This window comes from Trichosurus vulpecula, chromosome 5, assembly GCF_011100635.1.
Source record: "Trichosurus vulpecula isolate mTriVul1 chromosome 5, mTriVul1.pri, whole genome shotgun sequence".
Lineage (NCBI taxonomy): Eukaryota > Metazoa > Chordata > Mammalia > Diprotodontia > Phalangeridae > Trichosurus > Trichosurus vulpecula.
This window is the reverse complement of record NC_050577.1, coordinates 211,814,430-211,836,876: the sequence shown is the minus strand read 5'-3', so window position 1 is coordinate 211,836,876 and position 22,447 is coordinate 211,814,430. Positions and strand designations below refer to the sequence as shown.

Genomic DNA, 22,447 nt, shown 5'->3' with positions numbered 1-22,447 from the left:
AGAGGCTAAGTAAACATGACAGACCACACTGGTTTGGCTGTTTTTTTTTAAACTTCTTAGGAAACTGATAGTGATGGAAAAGAAATAGCATACTCAAAATGAAAGCTGCGGACAGATTCTGTGACACTTATTGCTTGATTTAAAATTTCAAGTTTTGATTAATATGTCAAAAAAGGAACTAGAGAAAGCTAACAAGCTCAGCTCATATCATACCATATTTTTTTATCTTTTTTTCTAATCATTCTCTCTTATCTAGCCAATACAGCTGCCTGAGAAAGAAGCAGACTGCATAGCTCCCACATAACCAAAATCCTGAGGTTCATGCCAGACTGAATGATCTATAAAAACATTTTTAAACTTTTGCTTCATGCTTCATCCCTTCCAGGAATTCTAGTTCAATTTGTGCTCAAGCTGTGTTTTTCTCTGAGATGCTGTTTATAGATGTTTTGAAGTCATTCTCTTCTGTTCTTTTTTTTCTTTCTTTTTTTTACCCATTTTTCCAGCCTATTACTTCTGAACTGATATTAAGGCTGGGCTCTTTGCATTTCTGGAGCAAAGATATGGGCTGACCTAGTTGCTACTTCTTGGGGTATTGAGTGTTGCATTACTCCTGGATCTCAGGGAGAGGGTAAAGATCTGCAAGCTGAGAGAAATCATGATTTCTTTCTTGTATTAACTAATTATTGAATCAGAATCAAGGTTATTTCCCTTTTCCTCAACCAGAAATCAGCCAGTGTGGGAAATCTTTCTCAAAGAATTACCAAGGTCCGTATCTAATCAGACGGTAAAAGAAATTCTAAATGAGAGGATTCCTGCTCACTGTGTTTACTCAGGTCTGAAAAATCTTGATTCTCCCTTTTATCAGACAGGTAATATGGAAATTGATAAGTCTTTTTTTTGGAGGAGGGGGAAAGGCAGGGCAATTGGGGTTAAGTGACTTGCCCAAGGTCACACAGCTAGTGTGTCAAGTGCCTGAGGCCAAATTTGAACTCAGGTCCTCCTTATTCCAGGGCTGATACTCCACTCACTGTGACACCTAGCTGCTCCGATAAGTCTTTTTGACCAAGATTTGAGTGATCCAAGTCACATTACCCCAAGACCCTCACTGTAATATAGCCCATCCTCTCACTGTAATATTCATTCTCTCACTGATTGTTGACCAATCACAGTTGATGGTCCCCCTCAGGAACACCTACTCTTCCAAAGGCATATAAACTGTGAATGCCCACCACCAAGAGAGGTCTTTGGTCTAAGAGAGATGGCCAAATGACTATCCTTTTATTAATAAACATGCTGGCATCATTAATAAAATGATTAAATTACCCAGAAACTATGTATCCTGAGCTTTTTAAACATCACAAACCTTTCAGTAATCTCAAAGTGTGTAAACCAGAGCAAAAGTTGCCCTCCTGGTCTGAGCTTTACAAGTTCCTGACATAGGTCTCAGTCACAGCAACAACAAAATGCTGCTGAACTCAGTCCCTACTATTCAGCTGGAGCTCTGCTGATTCTGAATTTTAGAATAGGAACCCCCTTTTTTGGGGATTCCTGCCCCAGTTATTCCTCTACAAGATGGAAGAGATGATGGAAATGAGATCTTGTTCTGCTCGTGGATGTGAATCAAAGCACTGCTGTTTGCTTCTGAATTTCATCCTTTAGGATATACAGAGGCACAGGGCCTCCCTACCCAGCAACAACTGAACCCCACCACCACTGCCCTACCATCCTCCAGGCAGAGGTCCCCTCATTTCAACTAGATCAAAGCCAGGTCGGGCCAGGCCAGGGAGTTGTGTAGCCTGTAAGGATCTTTATCAAGAGGCAGCTTTGGAAGCACTGACAAATAGGTATAGGCACCAATGATAGTGCTCAGACAGGGACAGCCTAAGCCCATGAAGTCTGAGGACCCTGACACTATGAACTAAGACTCTAGAGAGGCAGGCTGGTAGCTCAATGGATTGAGAGCAGATCCTAGAAGCTTGACCTGAAGTCAAATCAGGTCTCAAACATTAAATCCATTTTCTCATCTGGAAAATGGAGATAATAAGCATCTACCTCTGAAGGTTATGTCATGAGGATAAAATGAGATAATGTTTGTAAAGCATTTTGTAAAGCATAAAGTACTATATAATTATAAGTTTAATGTCATTATTATTATTATTATTATTATTATTATTATTATTACAAGCTGGTGATGTCCTTGAACATCTGAGACATTGAATCTCAAAAAATAGGGGGAAAGGGGACAAGGATAGGAGGACTGAACCTGGAGGTGAAAGTCAACACAGGAATCAAGGGGACCAAACAGAGCTGACCACTCCACCCAAAAGCACAGCAAAAGTCCCAATTTAAGAAGTAAAACTGAAAAGATGAGTAAGTTTTATAAAGACTCCAATCAGTATAAAAAAGTTACTGCAGATTTAGAGCAAGCAACTCCATACTGTTTTGTGCCTGGCACATAGTAGGTATTTATTAAATGTTTATTGATTAATTGACAACTGTAAGCAGAGACTCAAAGAAAAAATGGATTTTCCACCAGGACTTCAAGAATACCTAGAAGAAACAAAACGAATAAAAAATGAAATGAAATCTCTGAAAAAACTGGAAGAATAAATAGCTTAGAAGAAAGTGGTACCCAAGAGATAGAGTCGCTAAAAACTAAAATAGACCAAACAGAACTCAATGATCGCATGAGATAAAAAAAAAATTACAATAAATTCAAAGTTTTGAAAAAATAAAAGAGAAAATTAGATATCTCACATTGAAAACAACTGGCCTGGAAAACAGGGAAAATAAGAATTAAAAATTGCCCTTCTGCTTTAGAACTGAAGAGTGAAGTGAGGATAGAAAGAATTCACAGATCACTTCCTAAAAGATAAAACAAAAAGAAAAGTCTCAGTCCAAGTAACCCAGAGAATTTCTGATCTAGCAAAAATAATTTTTAAGAAGTCAGGAAAAGAAGGAAGCACAGCTAAATGTAGCTCAACCTGAACCTGGGAAAGTGAGTGTCTGAATACGAAAATTATACCCAGGCCATAGGAGAATTCCAGGCCTGCCTTCCCCTCCAACAAAATTATCTGGAGGCACAGGAGGCAAGACCCATTATCAGCTTAACTATTAAACCTAACCTTTACATTAGTACTCTTATTATTTAAAATATGGATTGGCAGTGTTGACAAGTAGCCAGACAGGTTTCAAAAGTTAGCCTGGCCTATTCTTACGAAAGGCTTTTTCTCGGTTCACCAAGTCTGATGAACATCACTGAGAAAAGGCTGACCATGAGGAGTAAAAGGATACAGGAAAACAAGGGTACCTTCTGCTGATGATGAGATAGAGATTGAGGAACTTAAGTTAACTGTTCCTGGTTACGTAACTGTATAGAAGAAAAAAAATACTGCAAACGTACACGGAAAAAAAGAAGTTAAAGTACCAAGGAATAACTGTCATGAAAACCATGCGTTTAAATGGAAAGTGCTAGTTTGCTAACAAAATAGATGAAAAGTGGGAAGAAAGGACACTAGTGACACCAGATCTCAAACTATATAACACAGCAGTATTCACCAAAGCTATTTGGTACCATTTCATTTTCAGGACAGCATTCTTTCCTGGTTCTCCTATCTATCAGACTGCTCCTCAGTCTCCTTTGCAGGATGCTCATCTAAGTCCTAAGTTATGCCCTCTAAACTTAGGTGTCCTACAAGGCTCTGACCTGGCCCTCTTTATTTCTCCCTCTATACTACTTCATTTGGATGAATTCCCATGGATTTAATTACCATCTCTATACTGATGATTCTCAAATTTACTTCTCTGGCCTAACTACTCTGCTTACTTCCAGCCTCCCATCTCCACCTGTGTTTCAGAAATCTTGAACTGGATATCTAGTAGATGTCTTCAATTCAACATAGCTGAAACTGATGCTATTATCCTTCCCTCCCCACCTCCTAACTTCCTAATACATATGCTAATACTGTTAAGGGCAAAGCTATCCTCCAAGTTCCTAGAGGCTCCTACTGTAGTGATCATTCTTAACTTCAAATTCTCTCACACACAACAAATCCAATTTCTTGCCCAGGTTTATTGATAATACCACTGCAACATCTCTCCAACACACTTTCATCTCTTATCTAACACCATTACCACTCTAGTGCAAGCCTTTAACACCTCAGTCTTGGACCACTGCACTAGCCTGTCTCAAGGGTCTCTTAGTAGCCCTACTCCAATCCATCTTCCAGTCAGCCACCAAAGTGATTTTCCTAAAGCTCAGGTCCAACTCTGTGCCATTCCATCTTCTCGATAAACTCCAGTGACTCCCATCATATCTAGAATCAAATGCAAAGCCTTCCGTGCTCTGTTAGGAGGGTCAAAGCCATCCATAACCTTGCTCCCTCCTAACTTTCCAGGACTTCTTACACATTACTCTCTGCCATGTACTATTCAATACAGTGATACTGGTCTCCTGGAAATTCCATGAGCAAGACATGCTGCCTTTCAGCTCTGGGCATTTTGTTTGGCTATCCCATGAACAGAATGTTCTCCCTTTTTATCTCTATTTCCTGGTTTCCAGGCTTTTTTAAGTCCCAACTAGAATCCCACTTTGTATAAGAAACCTTTACTACCTTTGTTGTTATTCAGTCATTTCAGTCATGTCCAACTCCTCAAAACCTTTTTGTGGTGTTCTTGGCAAAGATACTGGAATGGTGTAACGACGTCACTTGCAGCTGCTGTGGAGGTGTAAGACACACCTCCATACCAGCACACAGGAGGGCTGCAAGCACAGGTAGTTTGATCTGCTTTTCTAAGGAAAGCAACACTAAGGGGTTTACAATCTCACTTTAATTAAACATACATATATAATGATATCACTTAGTTCAGGGGAAAAAGCACTCTGAACTTCAGAGCAAATACAAACAGCAATTAAAAACAGAAATTATAGAAACAGGGCAAATAACACAAATCACCAGACAGGGCTTCTGTCTCTCCATAGCAATACATAGTTACCAGAGAGAGAAGCACCAACATCTGAGTTTTCAAAGCCAGGGGGCTCCTTAACCTCTTCCTAGAGTCTCATCTGGCCAAATCACACCAACACTCTTCCAATAAGTGAGCCCCCAAAGCAAAATGCTAACTTCAGAGTATATATACACTTCTTCAGGGTCAGTGGGTGTTACAACCACCTAACTCAAACTCATGTGACTTAGGCTTTCTTGTGACTTAAATAGGTCATCAATGACTCTTGATTCAATCAAAGACTCTGGATTCAAACAAAGGCACTTCAATACCTTAGTACTGAGCAGCACTCCAAAAGAAAAAAACAGTAAGAAGTCCCATTTTGCTAGCCATTACAAATGGTTTGTCATCTCCTTCTCCAGCTCATTTTACAAATGAGCAACTGAGGCAAACAGGGTTAGGGGACGTATCCAAGGTCACACAGCTAAAAGCATCTGAAAATGGAATTAAACTCAGGAAGAGGGCTTTTTATGAATTCAGACTCTGCACTGTATCCACTGTACCAATTACCTGCCCCTTCATGCCTTCCGTCTCTTAATAATTATTTCCTAGTTATCTTATATGTAGGGTTTTTTAATGTATTTGTTTGCTTCTGGTCTCCCCCAATGGATTGTGAACTTCCTGAGGGTAAAACTGTCTTTTGCCTCTTCTCTGTATCCCATACTTAGTGCAATGCCTGACACATAGTAAGGACTTAAATGTTCACTGACTGACAATCACTGGATAAAAATAAAAAAGTTGAAGGACTCTGGGAAGATGGCAAACTAAGGCAAGAAGTTACCAAACTCTCCTAAGTTTGCCCATAAAAAAATAAAAAAAAAATGCCTCAAAGCAAACTCGAAGAGCAAAAATAAGTAAAAGTCTGGATATAGCATTTGTCAGCCTAAAACAAGTTTAAAAGACATTAGAAAAGACTTGACCTAGCTGGGTGGTGGTCTGAACTAATTAAAGGACAAATACCTCCAGGAAGATACCTCCAAATCAACCAAAAAAAAAAAAAAATGGGGGAAGCTGTGTGGGCAGCAGCCTCAACTTCAGGAACTTTGATCTCTTGGACAGTAAGAGGATTTGGACAGTTCACTGAGGAAGATTGCAGGACTCTCTGCAGGGATGCCAAATGTAGTACCAGGCTGGTGTTGTGGGGTACAAAGAGCAAGGAAATTCTACTGAGTGCAGCTGCAAAGAGTAGAGAGCTTGTTGGCTATGGAGCCTTTGGTTTTAGTTCCAGAACAGAGGAGTAAGCTGACCCTGCAGGTTTTGCATGGAACAATATACATGTAGAAGGTTATAAAAGTATTCTTAACTTACAGAGAACTAGGAGAGGGCAAATGGATAGGATAACAAGGGACTCTTAGAAGGGTATACAGATCAAGCATTAGGAGGGTGGGGTTCAAGTAGGGGGGAGGAGCCAAGATGGAGGCTGGAAAGCAGGGACTTGCGTGAGTTCCCTGTCAGGTCCCTCCAAAAACCTATAAAAAAAATGGCTCTGAACAAATTCTAGAACTGCAGAACCCACAAAATAGCAGAGGGAAGCAGGGCTCCAGCCCAGGACAACCTGGATGGTCGCTGGGTGAAGTCTATCGCGCACAGAGCTGGGAGCAGAGGGGAGCAGAGCCCAGCGTGGGTGGCAGCAGGACCAACCAGACCAGGAGCCAGGTGGAATAGGCCCTAGCACCCTGAATCAGTAAGCTGCGGCAGTTACCAGACTTCTCAACCCACAAACACCAAAGACAACAGAGAAAGTTAGTGGGAAAAGCTGCAGGGGACAGAGTGGAAGGAGTTCCAGGTTAGGACACCACCCTGGGGGCAGTGGGGGTGGTGCAGCTACAGAATTATAGCTGCAGCTGCTTCTGGCCCCAGGCCCACCTGGTGGAAGGAATTAAGTGGCAGATCAAAGCAGGAGTGCACAGCCTGCTCAAGATTTGCATCAGGTCCCGGTTGGCAGTTCTTGGAGAAGGAGGAGTGCTGGTGTGGCAGAGCTGGCTGTACAGAAATAGCTCTGAAAACAACAGCACATCCCCTCAAGCTTAGAATAAAGTACTCTTTACTCTACAAGGAGTCATACCCTGCTGAAAAAATCAAGGGTCAATTAAGTTGGCTGGGAACATGGCGAGGCAGCGAAAATGCACTCAGATTCAATCTCAGACTCTGGAATCTTTCTTTGGTGACAAAGAAGACCAAAACATATAGACAGAAGAAGTCAACAAAGTCAAAGAGCCTACAACAAAAGCCTCCAAGAAAAACATGAACTGGTCTCAGGCCATGGAAGAGCTCAAAAAGGATTTGGAAAAGAAAGTTAGAGAAGTAGAGGAAAAATTGGGAAGAGAAATGAGAAGGATACGAGAAAACCATGAAAAACAAGTCAATGAATTGCTAAAGGAGAAACAAAAAAAAACCTGAAAAAAATACTGAAGAAAACAATACCTTAAAAAACAGACTAACTCAAATGGCAAAAGAGCCCCAAAAAGCCAATGAGGAGAAGAATGCCTTGAAAGGCAGAATTAGCCAAATGGAAAAGGAGGTCCAAAAGACCACTGAAGAAAATACTACCTTAAAAACGAGATTGGAACAAGTGGAAGCTAGTGACTTTATGAAAATCAAGATATTACAAAATAGAACCAAAGGAATGAAAAAGTGGAAGACAATGTGAAATATCTCATTGGAAAAACCACTGACCTGGAAAATAGATCCAGGAGAGATAATTTAAAAATTATTGGACTACCTGAAAGCCATGATCAAAAAACGAGCCTAGATATCAAGAAATTATCAAGGAGAACTGCCCTGATATTCTAGACCCACAGGGCAAAATAGAAATTGAAAGAATCCATAGACTGCCTCCTCAGAAAGATCCCAAATAAAAACCTCCTAGGAATATTGTTGCCAAATTCCAGAGCTCCCAGATCAAGGAGAAAATACTGCAAGCAGCCAGAAAGAAACAATTTGAGTATTGTGGAAACACAATCAGGATAATACAGGATCTAGCAGCTTCCACATTAAGGGACTGAAGGGCTTGGAATACAATATTCCAGAGGTCAGTGGAGCTAGGATTAAAACCAAGAATCACCTACCCAGCAAAACTGAGTATATCATGTTCCAAGGCAAAATATGGACTTTCAATACAACAGAGGACTTCCAAGCTTTCTCAGTGAAAACACCAGAGCTAAATAGAAAATCTGACTTTCAAACACAAGAATCAAGAGAAGCATGAAAAGGTAACCAAGAAAAAGAACAAAAAAAAGAAACTGCAAGGGCCTTACTAAAGTTGAACTGTTTTGTTTACATTCTTACTTGGCAAGAGGATGTGTATGATTCATGAGACCTCAGTATTAGGGCAGCTGAAGGGAATATGCATATACGTGTGTGTGTGTATGTGTATATATATGTGTGTGTGTGTGTATGTATGTATGTATCTCTGTGTGTGTGTGTGTGTGTGTGTATACATATATATATATAGAGAGAGAGAGAGAGACACAGAGGACACAGGGTGAGTTGAATATGAAGGGATGATATCTAAAAAAAAAATCAAATTAAGGGATGAGAGAGGAATATATTGAGAGAGGGAGAATGGGAGAGATAGAATGGGGTAAATTATCTCACATAAAAGTGGCAAGAAAAAGTGGTTCTGTAGGAAGGGAAGAGGGGGCAGGTGAGGGGGAATGAGTAAATCTTGCTCTCAGTGGATTTGACCTGAGGAGGGAATACCATACACACTCAATTGGGTATCTTACCCCACAGGAAAGAAAAAGGAAGAAGATAAAAAAGGGGGATAGAAGGGAGGGCAGATAGGGGGAGGAGGTAATCAAAAACAAACACTTTTGAAAAGGGACAGGATCAAGGGAGAAAATTCAATAAAGGGAGATAGGTTAGGAAGGAACAAAATACAGTTAGTCCTTTGCAACACAGGTATTGTGGAAGGGTTTTACATAATGATTCGCATGTGGCCTATGTTGAATTGCTTGCCTTCTTAGGGAGGGTGGGTGGGGAGGGAAGAGGGGAGAGAAATTTGCAACTCAAAGTTTTAAAAACAGATGTTCAAAAACAAAAAAAAAAAAGTTTTTGCATGCAACTAGGAAATAAGATACACAGGCAATGGGGCGTAGAAATTTATTTTTCCCTACAAGAAAGGAAGGGAAAAGAGGATGGGAGGGGAGTGGGGTGACAGAAGGGAGGGCTGACTGGGGAACAGGGACAACCGGTATATACACCACCTTGGAGTGGGCAGGAGGGTAGAAATGGGGAGAAAATTCGCAATTCAAACTTGTGAAAATCACTGCTGAAAACTAAATATATTAAATAAATTAAATTTAAAAAAAAAGAAAATGAAGGGAAAAAAAATAGACAGTATAAAATGCCTGAGAATATACCTGCCAAATGAGACACAGGAATCCTAGGAATATAAACACAAAACACTTCTTATGCAAATAAAGTTAGATGTAAATAAAAAAAAAATAAAAATAAAAAATTAAGATGTTCCCAAGGAAAACAAAGCAGTTAACTTCTGAAATTTATCTGACCATTTGGTAACACTGACAATTCATATTTTTAATAATAAGAATAGTACTTTAAAGATCAGGTTTAATAGTTAAAATTCTTCTTAAGTGTATATGACCTTTTGGAGTTTCAAGAAAAAAAGAAAGCATGTATGTTTGATTCCTCTTTACTCTGCCTAGTTATCACTCACATGCAAAATAAGAAGAGATTCCAATATGTAGTTTGTACTCCCTACTACCTGCCAAGTAAAATTTATACTCCTTTGCGGGGCATTCAAGGCCCTCTATCAACCTACTCTGAAGTTCTACTTCATAGTAATCCCTTTCATGTATTCTACACTCCAAATAAATTGATCTTACTTTCTTTCATTCTCCTCTACCTCCAGTAATTTCTGCCTTTTCCAGCCTGTTCTTTTGTTCACACTATCTCCTATGCCTTAAATACTTCCTTTAAATTCTTTCCTTTACTGGCTAAATTCCTATCCATCTAAAGGTCAAATCTAAAATGTTACCTCCTCTGTAAAGCCTATCACCTTTAAACCTTATAAAACTTTTTTTTAGTACATATATACATATACATATATATAAAACTTTGTGTCTTATACCCCACTATAAACAATACGCTCTATTTATCCTGCATAAGTCTGTTTCATATATTGTTTGTTTAAATGACATTTCCCTCATTAGACTTTAAGCTACCTGAGGCCAAAGACTGTCTTTTGTCTCCTTTTTGTGTCACCAGCATTTAGCACAGTACCTGGCACTTAAGAGGCACCTTCAGTCATTTTTCAGTCATGTTTGACTCTGTGACCCCACTGGGATTTTTTTTTTTTGCAGGGAGGAAGGCAGGGCAATTGTGGTTTAGTGACTTGCCCAAGGTCACACAACTAGTAAATGTGTCAAGTGTCTGAGGCCGGATTTGAACTCAGGTACTTCTCACTCCAGGGCTGATGCTCTACTCACTGTGCCACCTAGCTGCCCCCACTGGGATTTTCTTGGCAAAGATTCTGGAGTGGTTTGCTATTCCCTTCTCCAGTTTATTTTACAAATGAGGAAACTGAAACAAACAGAGTTAAGTGACTTGTCTAGGTTCATACACCTAGTGAGTGTGTGAGGTCACATCTGAATTCAGGAATATAAGTCTTCCTGACTCCAGGCCTAGTTGCCTCCAGTAGGTGCTTAATAATAAATATTTATTGATACCCTCAAAAACCTCATATTAGCTACAGAGGCAAAAAACACTGATTTTGGAGTTAGATGACATAGGTTTACATCCTCTTTTTGATATGAGAAAGTTGACTCTTTGAAGACTTAAACCCTACTCAGTATCAGTGTGTTCGTTATGATTTCATAAGGGGTAATGACTGCTAGAAATTATATTATTATATTCATCTAGTAATACATATTTAGTTGGCCATCTAATTATTGTTTTTAATTTATTTTTTATTTTTAGTTTACAACACTCAGTTCCACAAGTCATCTAATTATTCTTAACCCATATTTTGTATAAGTTGCATAAGAATATAGATTGTAATAGGAAGGCCCTATAACAGGCCCCCAGCTTTTAATATAATGGTTAATACTTGTTTACCAGCTACAGAGCTTACTTGCACAACCACAAGACTAAAGGAACCCTAACATGGACATCTTCATGTTTTGAGCATTATTTGCTCAAATTCCATGACTCAACCAAGCTGGTATATATTAAAATGATTTTGATTAAACAAAGGTAAAATATGACTATGAATAAATTATGCCTGATTGGAACTATTTTAGATAACTCAAGCATATCTGAAAATCAGCACTAGATGTGGAGTCAAAGAGCCTGGACACTGGATCAGAAGACATCTAATATCCCTTATACCTCTAAATCTATGAATGTCACTTGCTGAAACTAAAATTATCTGCAGAGGAAAACAAAAATTCACTTTTTGAATTTTTATGGGTCTTAGATGTATCAGAGGTAGGACTTGAGCCCTAGTCCTTCTGGCTACAGAACAGGAACTCTATTCACTATGCTTCTGATATCAAATGATCAATCAATTAAATTCATACTACATACCAAGCACTATGTCTATCATAAACACAACACACACACTAACGCACACACATACTCTCTCTCTTTCTGTAAAAATTTCAAGTGATATGACTGATAGAGAATGATTCACTGTCAATAAGTGTGTTTTCTAGATAACGAATGGTTTAAACCTTTAGTCTTAGCACACTAATGACACTGAGGTCTACTGAGGTATGTATTACTAGTTGCTCCAAGGTCACATATATAGCAGAGTATTAAAAATATGAAAAAGTTTGACTATGTTCTATACAATTCTTTGGATTTTTTTTAATAGCATAAATGAAGAGAGGATGATTAGAAGTTCCTGTTCATGAACAATTAGAGAAAAGACCATCAACTAATTCTTTGAAGCTTCTTGAGATTATATAAAAAATGTACATGTAGTTATTAAAATACTTTATGTGATGGAAAACATTCATGGATGTTCTGCACAGTGCTACTGCTACTAGTATAAGAAGGAATATATTAAATCCTTGTTGCATGAAAAAAATCATAACACCAATAAAAGACATTTTAGCTACCTGAAATTTATATTCAGATGCTAATCACCAGAAATAAAACCTAATAAAACATACAAAACAGGTGAGGAAGAAGTTACATTAACAGAAGTTTTTCTTATTTTTTTACCTATAGTCAGGCTGTCTACTTATGGGATGATCATCCCTTGGCCATCGATAGCTGGGCTCATCCTGTAACATAAAAAGATACTTGTTACACATTTGGATATTTAAATATATTACATTCAAATTATTTTGATTAAGCATAGGTAGAATATGACTATGAAACTAAAACTATGACTGGAACTGTTTTAGATAAACTGTTAAACATATTTGAAAATCTGTGCTAGATTTGGAGTCAAAAGGCCTGATGGCTAGACTTGATGGGGGGGGAGGGGAAGAGGGGGGGTGCGGGGAACCTCTAAGGGTCCATTTTCATTCTAAATCTATGAACCTCAGTGGCTAAAACCAAAAATATCTTCAGAAGAAAGCAAAAAGCCACTTTTTGAATGTTTATTTGCCTTAGATTTATAGGTAAAACATTTTAACAACTAAAAGAGAAGGCTGGCTGAAAAGAGAGGTTTAGGGCTACCCAATGCTGGCTTATTCTTTTTACTCTCTGTTTGACTCAGTATAATAATAGGACCTACGTCCTAGAGTTGTTGTAAGGATCAAATGAGATAATATTTGTAAATCATTGAGCACAGTGTCTAGCACATAGGATGTACTACACAGATGCTATCATCATCATTACAACTATTCTCTGTCCAAGACAAGCTGCTAGCACAAAAATATTAATTTGTTTCAGGTCAATGCCTAAGTATATTTTCTCAAGTATTATTTCTGACCTTTTATTTGACCTTTCCTTTGATGATTGATTCCAATCTTTCTCAGGTTTAAATCCTATAATGAACTTACTACTTTCTCCTTTTTACGTGATCATTCCCTTTCTCAGCTACAATTAAAACTAAGTAGAACCTGAAAGCATCAATCACTTATGTGTCAGCCAAATGCATGAATTCTAAATTCCACTTCTACTAAAATAACATACAAATCTAAAATACTCATCTTTACTTTCTAACATAAGCCCTGGAAATTCATAAAGAAAAAACAATAACAACAAATAATAAAAACAGTTGCTTAACCAAGCAGGAAAGACAAAGTGCACTGACATCAAACTCAATCTTGTTTGCAGCCTTTACAAATTCCAATTTGCCTTAACTGAAGTAACTAGCACTAAAGAAACTATTCACCCCATACCCCAGGTTCTATTATCTTGTATTGGGAATCAAGATGGGCTCTTAGCACTTATTCAACCAAGTGCCCTTGAAGAGTTTGGACTTTGTTTCCTTGATTAAATTAGGAGTCCTTGATGACCCCCTTGCCTCAAGGGAAAGCCTAGTTTACATGGGTTTGAGTGACATGTTTGTGACATCAGAGGCTGTTAGACCACGTGGGTTTAAGTCACATTTTTGTGATGATTTTAGGTCATGTGCGTCCTAAGGGGAGTTGCTAACTCCAGGGCCAATAGTAAGAGCTTAAGTTCTGGTTGCTCAGATGACGTTTGATGATGGCTAAAGAATGCATAAAAAGGGAAGACAGAGCTATTTGCTTAAGGCTCTCACTCTTGGAGGCACGGGACTCTGGGCAGCCACTCTAAGGGCCTTCTGATTGAACTCAGATGTTGATGGTTTTCCTGGTAACTATGAATTGAGATTTGAATCAGACAAGGTCTCTCTGTTGATGTTTGTAATTTGTTTGTATTTGCTCTGAAGCTCAGGGTGCTGGCTTTTCCCCCTGAGCTGAGTAAATGATACTTGTATGTTGGATTAAAGTAAAATTATTAACCCCTTAATGTTGCTTTCCTTAGTAAAGCAGATCAAAAGAACCTGGGCTTGCAGCATTCTGTGTTCTGGTTGTTGTTGGTTTTTACACCCCCACAGCAGCTGCTGGCCGAATTTCTGAAACATATCTGTAACTCTAAAAACCAAAAATCCATTCTCCTGAAAGCAGTCTGGGAAGAAGTTTTTGCTTAAAATAAGAATTACAATAAAACTAACTTGGTTACATTGAGTGACATTTAGTTACATTTTTAGCAATTTCTAAAAAGGTAAAAGTTCTTTCCATCCTAAAAGACCTCCTATGGGTGTTATCGCCTACCTGAAGTCTTCTGTAATAATGCCCTGAAAGAAAAGTGATCTTTGTTTCCTCTCTTCCTGTCACAGGAGTTTCTGCTTAGCACTGTATCTCCTACCATACTTATTTTAACATGTGTAATGGCAAGCAAAGTGGGACTTTTTGTTATCTCTTGTTTTGGAGTCCTTCTCAGCACTAAGGCAATCGCGTGCCTTTGATTGAGTCTTGCCTTTGTTTCTAGCAAGGCTCACTGCTCTCACAAATTAAATTAGATTAGAGGTATGAAGCGCTTGAGAGTTATGAAGCTCTCTGACTCTGAAAAAGGGTGTGTGTGTGTGTGTGTGTATATATATACACACACACACACATACATGCATACATACATACATATATATATATATATATATATACTCTGAGGCCAGCACTGTGCATTGGGGGCACACTCGCTGGAAGAGTGTTAGTGATTTGGCCAGACGAGACTCTGGGTGGCCAGATGTTGGTGCTTCTTTCCCTGGCAGCTATGTATGTACTCATTGCTATGGTCTGACAGAAGCCTGTAGGTTTATCTGCTTATATTTTCTGTTTGTAATTGCTGTGAAATTCAGGGTGCTGACTTTTTCCCCTGAACTACATGAATGATTTATGCATGTTTAATTAAAGTAAGATTGCAAACCCCTTAAAGTCACTTTCCTTAGAAAAGCAGATCAAAGAAGCTGTGCTAGCAGCCCTCCCATGTGCTGGTGTTGTTGGTATTACACAGCAACAAAAGTGGCAAATAGCACTATTGTTAAAACATGGCTAATTATCCCTTAAAAGACTGTTAGGTTTTTTGAGAGGTTTGGGGTTTGCTTTTTTTTTTTTTTGGTAATGCCAGAACCCAGCATGCAGCAATCATGTCTGACGACTCTGAACTCAATATACAGCTCTTTGGTAAACACTGAGGATCTTATTCCAAACACAAAGATACACTTGCAAACTGCCTTTCAGGGATACTAACGAAGGTTTGGCAGAGGTGAGTGTAAGGTCTTATATACAGACACCAGCCCTCTCCACGTGATTATCAGTTAACATCAATTAATCAGGCAAATTTAATTAGCTTTTAGAAAGAAGTATCCACTAAATTGGTATAGGAAGAAGTACTGCTACTAAACCATCCTTCTCCTCTGAAAAATCAGTGATATACTTTCCTACTAGAACAGAGTTCTGGGGAAAATGAAGTCAAACTTAGAGTATATATGCAACAAAAGGGTAGCTCCTAGTTGCCAAGAATTCCTTTTGTGTACAACTCACTAAATCCCCCTTAGATATGGCGCAGCTTTTTTTTTTTGCTGAACTCCTGTGTCTTGAAGATACTGTTGCTAACTAACTGGGGCAATACTGGGGAAGATGTCCTTAATCCAAAATCCTCTTAAACCTCAAAATTTACAAGGTTGTCTTCTGGTCAAGGGATTGGATAGGAAAGAGACTGAATCCAAAATACTCTCCACACTCCTAAAGAAATTCTTTCTCAAGAATTTGGCTGGAATAGTTCCTCCTGGCTTGACCCTCACCTCAAATCCCTTGGTCCCAAACTGGCTTGCAATTAATAAACTACAGGATGTGACCATGTTTCCTCAATCAATCCCAACATATTTCTTAAGCAACATCACTGAAATTCATCCAATAGCTTTTAAAAAGATTCAATCTGATCAACAATTTTTTCCTATTTTCTTTTTTTTTTATGTCAAAGGCTCCCTTAGCAGTCTGCTGAAACCCACATATCCTTTCAGAATGATGTTCTTAAGTATAAAATAAAATGCATAATATTACTAAGAAAATCAAGTATATTGGAAAAAAAATGTAAGACTCCCCTAAAATCTATCCACAACCTTTTGGGAGTCTATAAACTCAACTGTAAGAATAGCTAGTCTAGGGACAGGTAGGAGGCATAGTGGATAGAGAACCAACCCTGCAGTAGTGGACCTGAGTTCAAATCTAGCTTCACACACTTGACAGTAGCTGTACGACCCTGGACAAGTCACATAACCCCAATGGACTCACCAAAAATAAAAAAAGAAAGAAAGAAAGAATAATAGAATAGAAAGAATAATTTAAATCTCGTTACAGTATCAGCAGTTTTCCAACTGTAATTTTCTAAACTCCTCAAAGAGTTTCAATAAATAGTACTTCAAAATATCAGGAAACACATCTAGAAAGTTCAAAGCCTTTAACAGTAAATATTTTTTTTAAAAGTCAATGAAAGAACAAACGTGAACTCTAAATCCTTAAACACTTAACACAATTTAAATCACCTAAAATTTTAAGGAAAAAAGATTATGACAACTATATTATTACTGTTGCGAAAAAGAATCTTTTAATCTTACAGGCAATAAACCAAAAGGAAAATGAAATCTTTGTGTTTCCTTGGATTTAATCCAAAGGCACAATGAATGAAAGTACAGTGTCCATTCTCATTTCCCAATTCTGCTGAAGGGCACCTTTCTGCTAATATATTCAGAGATGCAGCATGGCATTATGGATGGAGTTTTTCTTGAAATCGGGAAGATTAAATTCAAGTCCTGCTTCTGAGACATAATGGCCCTGTGACCCTAGCTAAGCCACTTAGCCTCTTTGTGGTCAAGGCTGAGTAGTTTACTAGATTCTTCAGCCAGCAGTTCACCATACCACTGAAATCACAGCTCCAGACCCCATTCTTTGTCCTTCAAAAGGAAAATGAACTTCTAAACCCAAGAAAGTAAAAATAAAAATGCCTAAAATATGTGTGTCCATTTGATAAATGGTTATAAAATACAGTTTTCAGAAGAAATGTGAAAGAAAAAAATATTCCACATGACTAACAATAAGAGAAGTGTAAATTAAAACAATGCAAAGTTGACACAAATGCTGGAGAAGCTGTGAAAAAAGATACATTATTCTGGAAAGCAATTTGAAGCTAAGCCCAAAAAGCTAGTGAACTATGCATACTCTGACCCAGTAATACCATTAACTACAAGGTCTCTATTTCAAAGAGAGCAAAGAAAGAGAAAAAGAAGCCATATGTCCAAAAATTTTTTCATGGTGGCAAAGAACTGGAAAGAAAGGAGTGGAACAAATTATGATATAAGCATGTGATATATGTTATTGTAATTTAAGAAATGATAAGGAGATAGAGGCAGAGAAAAGGCCTTTATTTCCTCATTCAGAAACTAGCCCCTGTAGGTTATTTAGTCAGTCTCTGAAGGACATTGTGATGGATGAGATTGCCCAAATCCACAGGATACAGGCTTTTTGATCTTTCATGGGACCCCAACAAGAAGACTTTACAAAGAGAATCTTACCCAGGTGGAATTCTTACCCCAACACTGTTGATTGTTCATTCACTGGGTAGACATATATGCCTTTGCCCAAATAGCTGGAGGTAGGTGAGCCTTGTTATGTCCTCAGCAGGAGGAGCTGAAGGTCTTCAGCCTACCTCCTTGTCAACCCCCTCACTAATTATTAACCAATCAGAGCTGATTTCCACCCTCAGGTATACCTCCTTTTCCAACAGCATTCAATATTCCCCAAGGTTTGTCTTTGATTCCCGAGAGTACCACTGACACCATTTTGTAAAATATTTACTAGCCATAATTAATAAATTGATTATTAATTACACAGAAACTGTCTCAGAAAATTTCATTTGTCACACTGGACATGACAACCTCTCCAAATGTCAGTTTTCCACTCTGTAAAATGGAGATAGTAGTACTTACACAACCTGTCTCACAGCACAACTATGATGAAAACTCTTTGGAAATTTTGAAAAATTATACAAACAAAATTCATTGATACTATCACTAGTGCTCACATTCACACTATGTGAAAGACATCTGTGTTTCATGACTGATTGCCTTATTTCCAATGGAAAAGTAAGCAAATGATACTTATTATCTAGCCACTATTTTAAGAGAGTTTTTTAATCCTATGGAATTTTACTAATACATTTCCTTTGAAAAATAAAGTAATAATTTTAATGATAATATATTAAAATTCCAAAAGTTATTTTTTTTTCTATTTATAAGAGCAACTAACCTCAGGATGACTTCGAGGAGGTAAGCGTTCTCTTGGAAGTCTGTCATACTCATAGCGTCCTTCAGACCACATATCATCTCTTCTATATGCCACTAAGGAATAAAAAACAAAAAAAGAACCACTGAATCATAATTTGTACACTTATTGGATAAACTACTTAATAAACTCCTTAGCCTAGCAGTCAAAGCCCTCTACCCTTTCCAATTTTTATACTACAGCCCCTTTAAACACTTTATGACTCAGCCAAATTAGACTATTCAATCATACTACTGTATAACCCTATCCCAACTTTGTTAACGTGCTTACCCATGAAATATGCCTCATTCACCCATGACTGCTTGAGTCCTCCCATATTTCAAGGTCCAGATATACTGCTACTACTTCCCATAAAACTTCCCTTGATGCTCTCAAACAGATATAATCCACAAACCAATGCATGATCAGATTTTATTCTATATTACAATTATCTGTATATTTGCCTTCTTTCCCTTGCTAGATTGTAAACTTTAAGGCAGAAGTTATTTGTTAGTCATCTATTTATTCCCTCCTCACTCCTCCACTCCCCAGCCAATATAGAACCTTACACAAAATATATGTCTTAACACTGTATTGGTTGGAACAGAGGCTGTGTTCCCCTCCCCCAACAAAAAAAAATTTGGTTTGAATAAAGAAAACTTAAGTGAAGTCTATAATCAGTGTTATTTATTAATGTATGTTTAAAAAAAATGTATATTTTTGTTTTCCAAGAGATACTGTTTTAAGTGTTGGGTGGGAAGTATATATTTGGTCTAAAATAGTAAATATTTGTTGAACTGAATTGAAAGACTGAGAAAACAAGCAAAGAACATAAACGATTTACCTTCCTATTAAAGCAATCTTATAGAAAATGCAAAGTAAAAAGAGTGGGCCTCTTAACAGGAGGGTAAGTTTCTCTAAAACAAAAATTAGTCAAAGTTTCCCACCTTCATCCAAAAATTTTAGAAAAAATTTAAACTTTTCAAAAATAGTTGTGTTTATTTTCCAGAAATGGGAAGATTATGAAAACATTTATACTATAACTTTTTAAAGTAAACATCATTAAAACTTAAAATAAGCCTATATGGACACCATCTTGGGGAGGGGGAGGGGAAGGACAGGACGAAAATTTAGAACTCAGAATCTTATAGAAGTGAATGTTGAAAACTAAAAACAAACAAATAAAATTTTAAAAAAAAGAAAAAAACCTAAAATAACCCTATAACCTTGGATGAAATAATTAATTTGATATGACTAAAAATACTACTTTAAAATGAATTCCTCTCCCCAAATAAATAAGAGCACTTACTTGTATCTTTTCAGGAATCAATAAACTCCTATAGGAGAAAAAAAAGTACAGATTTAAACAATTGTTTCTATACAAAGAATTAAACAGTTAATGTAAAATAAAAGTCACAAATATGTATAATCCACATTGCCATAAACTCCACAGCATTAAAAACATAAGGCAGGATTCTGGGCCTAGGAGGCCATTTGTAATGAAAATGAATGAGAAATAAAACTAATGAAATGAATAAAACCTTATAAAATTTAAGGATATATTTAAAAATTTGAACTATATTAAATATCCTCCTTTTTATCAAAGGTAAATTGGCATCTTAATATATTCACCTTCAAGTAAGTCATGCTTAATACTTCCTATCACTAAATATATTCAAGACAAAAAATGATTCTGTGGCAATATTACAAAATTAACCAATTAACTTTGTACCTCCCTCACCTTCATATTTTGAATATAGACTTGCCCTTAGTAGATAAATTATTTCATTCCATGACTTTACAAAGCAATATAAATTTCTTCTTCAATAAACAGTTATTAAGCATCTACTATTCCCAAGGCATTGAAGTAAGCACTGGAGATACAAAAAGAAAAACAGTTTGCCCTCAAGGAATTAACAATCTAATGGGGGTGAGGGGGTGCGCTCTAGGGGAAGGGAATGCAATAGAGAGTGGAGAAGGTACCCACTGCAAGGATACAGTGAAGTCATGATTTACAAACTAAAAATGGCCACATAAAAATATGTTCCAAATGACTAACAGTAAGACAAATGGGAATCAAACAACTCTTAAGTTTTTACAACCTAACAAAATGGCAAAGATGAGGAAAAATAAAGAAATATCAACATTGGAAGGGCTGTGGTAAGAGCATACTGATGTATCATGTTGAAGCTGTGAAGTGCACCAACTATTCTGAGTTTCAATTTGGAATTATGCAAGAAAAATGACCAAACTGTCCATGCTATCTCACACAGCAATAACATTACTGGACAAATACCTCAAGGAAGTCAAAGAAAGAAACAAAGGACCAATGAACAACAAAATATTTGCAGACATAGCAAAAAACTTTAAAGAAAGTTTTACATCAAAGACCAATGGCTGAAAACACTATGGCACATGAATACAATATAATATTATGCAGTGAGAAATAAATTAGGAATCTAGGAAAGATTTATACAGTCTGGTACAAAGTGAAATAAGCAGACAAGAGAATATACACTACGACTACAATTACATCAACAAATCAGACAAACTCAAAATTCAAGAGTTGGGAAAGTGGCTATCTAGTCCAACCATTTTTGTTCAGTCACTCAGTTATATCCAACTCTTTGTGACCCCATGAACTATAGCAAATCAGGCTCTTCTCAGCCAAAGAATTGAGACAGCACACAGGGCCATAAACCCCCAACATGCCGAAAGAGAAACCAGGAGACCCCTGAACTAGCACTGGGAGCAAGAACAAGTATCATCTGGTACCTCTGTGTCAAAGGATGCAGAAAAATAAAGATTAATGAGGATTCAGCAGAGGTCACTAGATGTGGCAACTAAGAGAGTTGGTAACTCTGGAGAGAGCAGTTTCAGGTGGCATAATGAGGTGCCTTATCATTCCTTCCCTCCAACATCCTATGCACTCAGTTCCTCAACTTACTTCCCATGACCTACTCCTCCATCATGTACAAAAATGATCTCACTTGATTTTAATTTATGGACTTTCCACCTCTCCTTCTGCCTTCCCTTACCAAAAGCTATTTTTTGTCCACACTGGGACCTCCAATCCTATGACCCCTCATTTCTCTTCTAGACCATCTCTTCTGCACTAGCCACTCTCTCCCCTTTTTCCTATCTTACTCCTTGGTGAACCAGTTCAACTCATATCTGTTGAATCCCTTGGCCCCCTTATCTATATCTTTCTGACTACTGATAAGACAGATAAAGGACTCAGGGTACAGAATGAAAGGAACATAGTTATTTTTTGACAGGGCCGTTGTGGATATTTGTTATGATTTACTATACATGTTGCAATGGGGTTTGTTTTTCTTTACTTCTCAAGTTAGGGAGAAAATTTGGGGTCAAGGAGTAAAAAAGCAGATTTTTGCTGGTTGAAAAATATATGTGTGTGTACATATGTATGTAATAGCATGTATATACACACACATAGTTTTTAAAGAAGTCTGAGATCCTCCCCTGCAAAATCCCTACAAAAAGATCTAGAAAATGCTGAATCCTAATGGGAAAATCCAAGCAAAACTCACAACGAATCATTTTTCCAGCCCAGGTCAGCATGAGGAGACAAAGAGAGGTGTGACGGCACAGTTCTGGACAGGATCATGCTACAGGCTGAGTATGTCAGCACAGTAAGTAGTAGGGCAAGAGTACAAGTGTCACCTGGCATCTCAGTTGCTTACTATCCAGTTTCAGGAGTCAGATCTAGAATAGATTGAGGAGACCTGTGCTCACAAGTGTTGTTCTGATAAAAAGAAGCAGCAGTGTAAGGAGTAGGTCCTAGCAAGGAACAAGTTCATTAGCACACAGCAGCAGTATGACTAAGATCTCCAGAGGAAAAAAGGGTCTCACTTCCACCTTCTAGTCCAATTTGAAGCCTACAAAGGAATAACTAGGGCAGGCTGACAGTGGCTAAGTTCAGCATCAGTCTACTCTTGTTCAAATCCAAACCCAAGTTATGAACTTGCAGACTTCAAACCAAAAAGGCAGCACCAGACTTTGCCCTGGATCAGACAACTCTGAGAGCACTCAATATCTCCAAGAAAGCAGCAACAAACTAGACCAGTAGACTTTCCTTCATAAAGTGCGCAGAGAGCAAAGAAGAGGAATCTGAGGGGATACTCATAAACTGGGGGATGGATGAAGAGATTATGGAA

At 37.8% G+C, this 22,447-nt stretch overlaps 1 protein-coding gene across 6 annotated transcripts in view; it reads right to left on the bottom strand.

Annotated features, from left to right (window-relative positions):
• PPHLN1 (periphilin 1) overlaps positions 1–22,447 on the bottom strand; it is a 129,610-nt gene that overhangs the window by 105,730 nt on the left and 1,433 nt on the right. For all 6 annotated transcript variants that reach the window (XM_036758920.1, XM_036758924.1, XM_036758921.1 and 3 more), the window contains exons 2-4: positions 19,579–19,606; positions 18,255–18,346; positions 12,199–12,260 (exon numbers count right to left, since the gene is read on the bottom strand). In XM_036758920.1, coding sequence (XP_036614815.1) covers positions 12,199–12,260; positions 18,255–18,346; position 19,579 — 155 coding nt within the window. In that variant the 5' untranslated portion in view covers positions 19,580–19,606. The remainder of the gene's footprint in view (positions 1–12,198; positions 12,261–18,254; positions 18,347–19,578; positions 19,607–22,447) is intronic.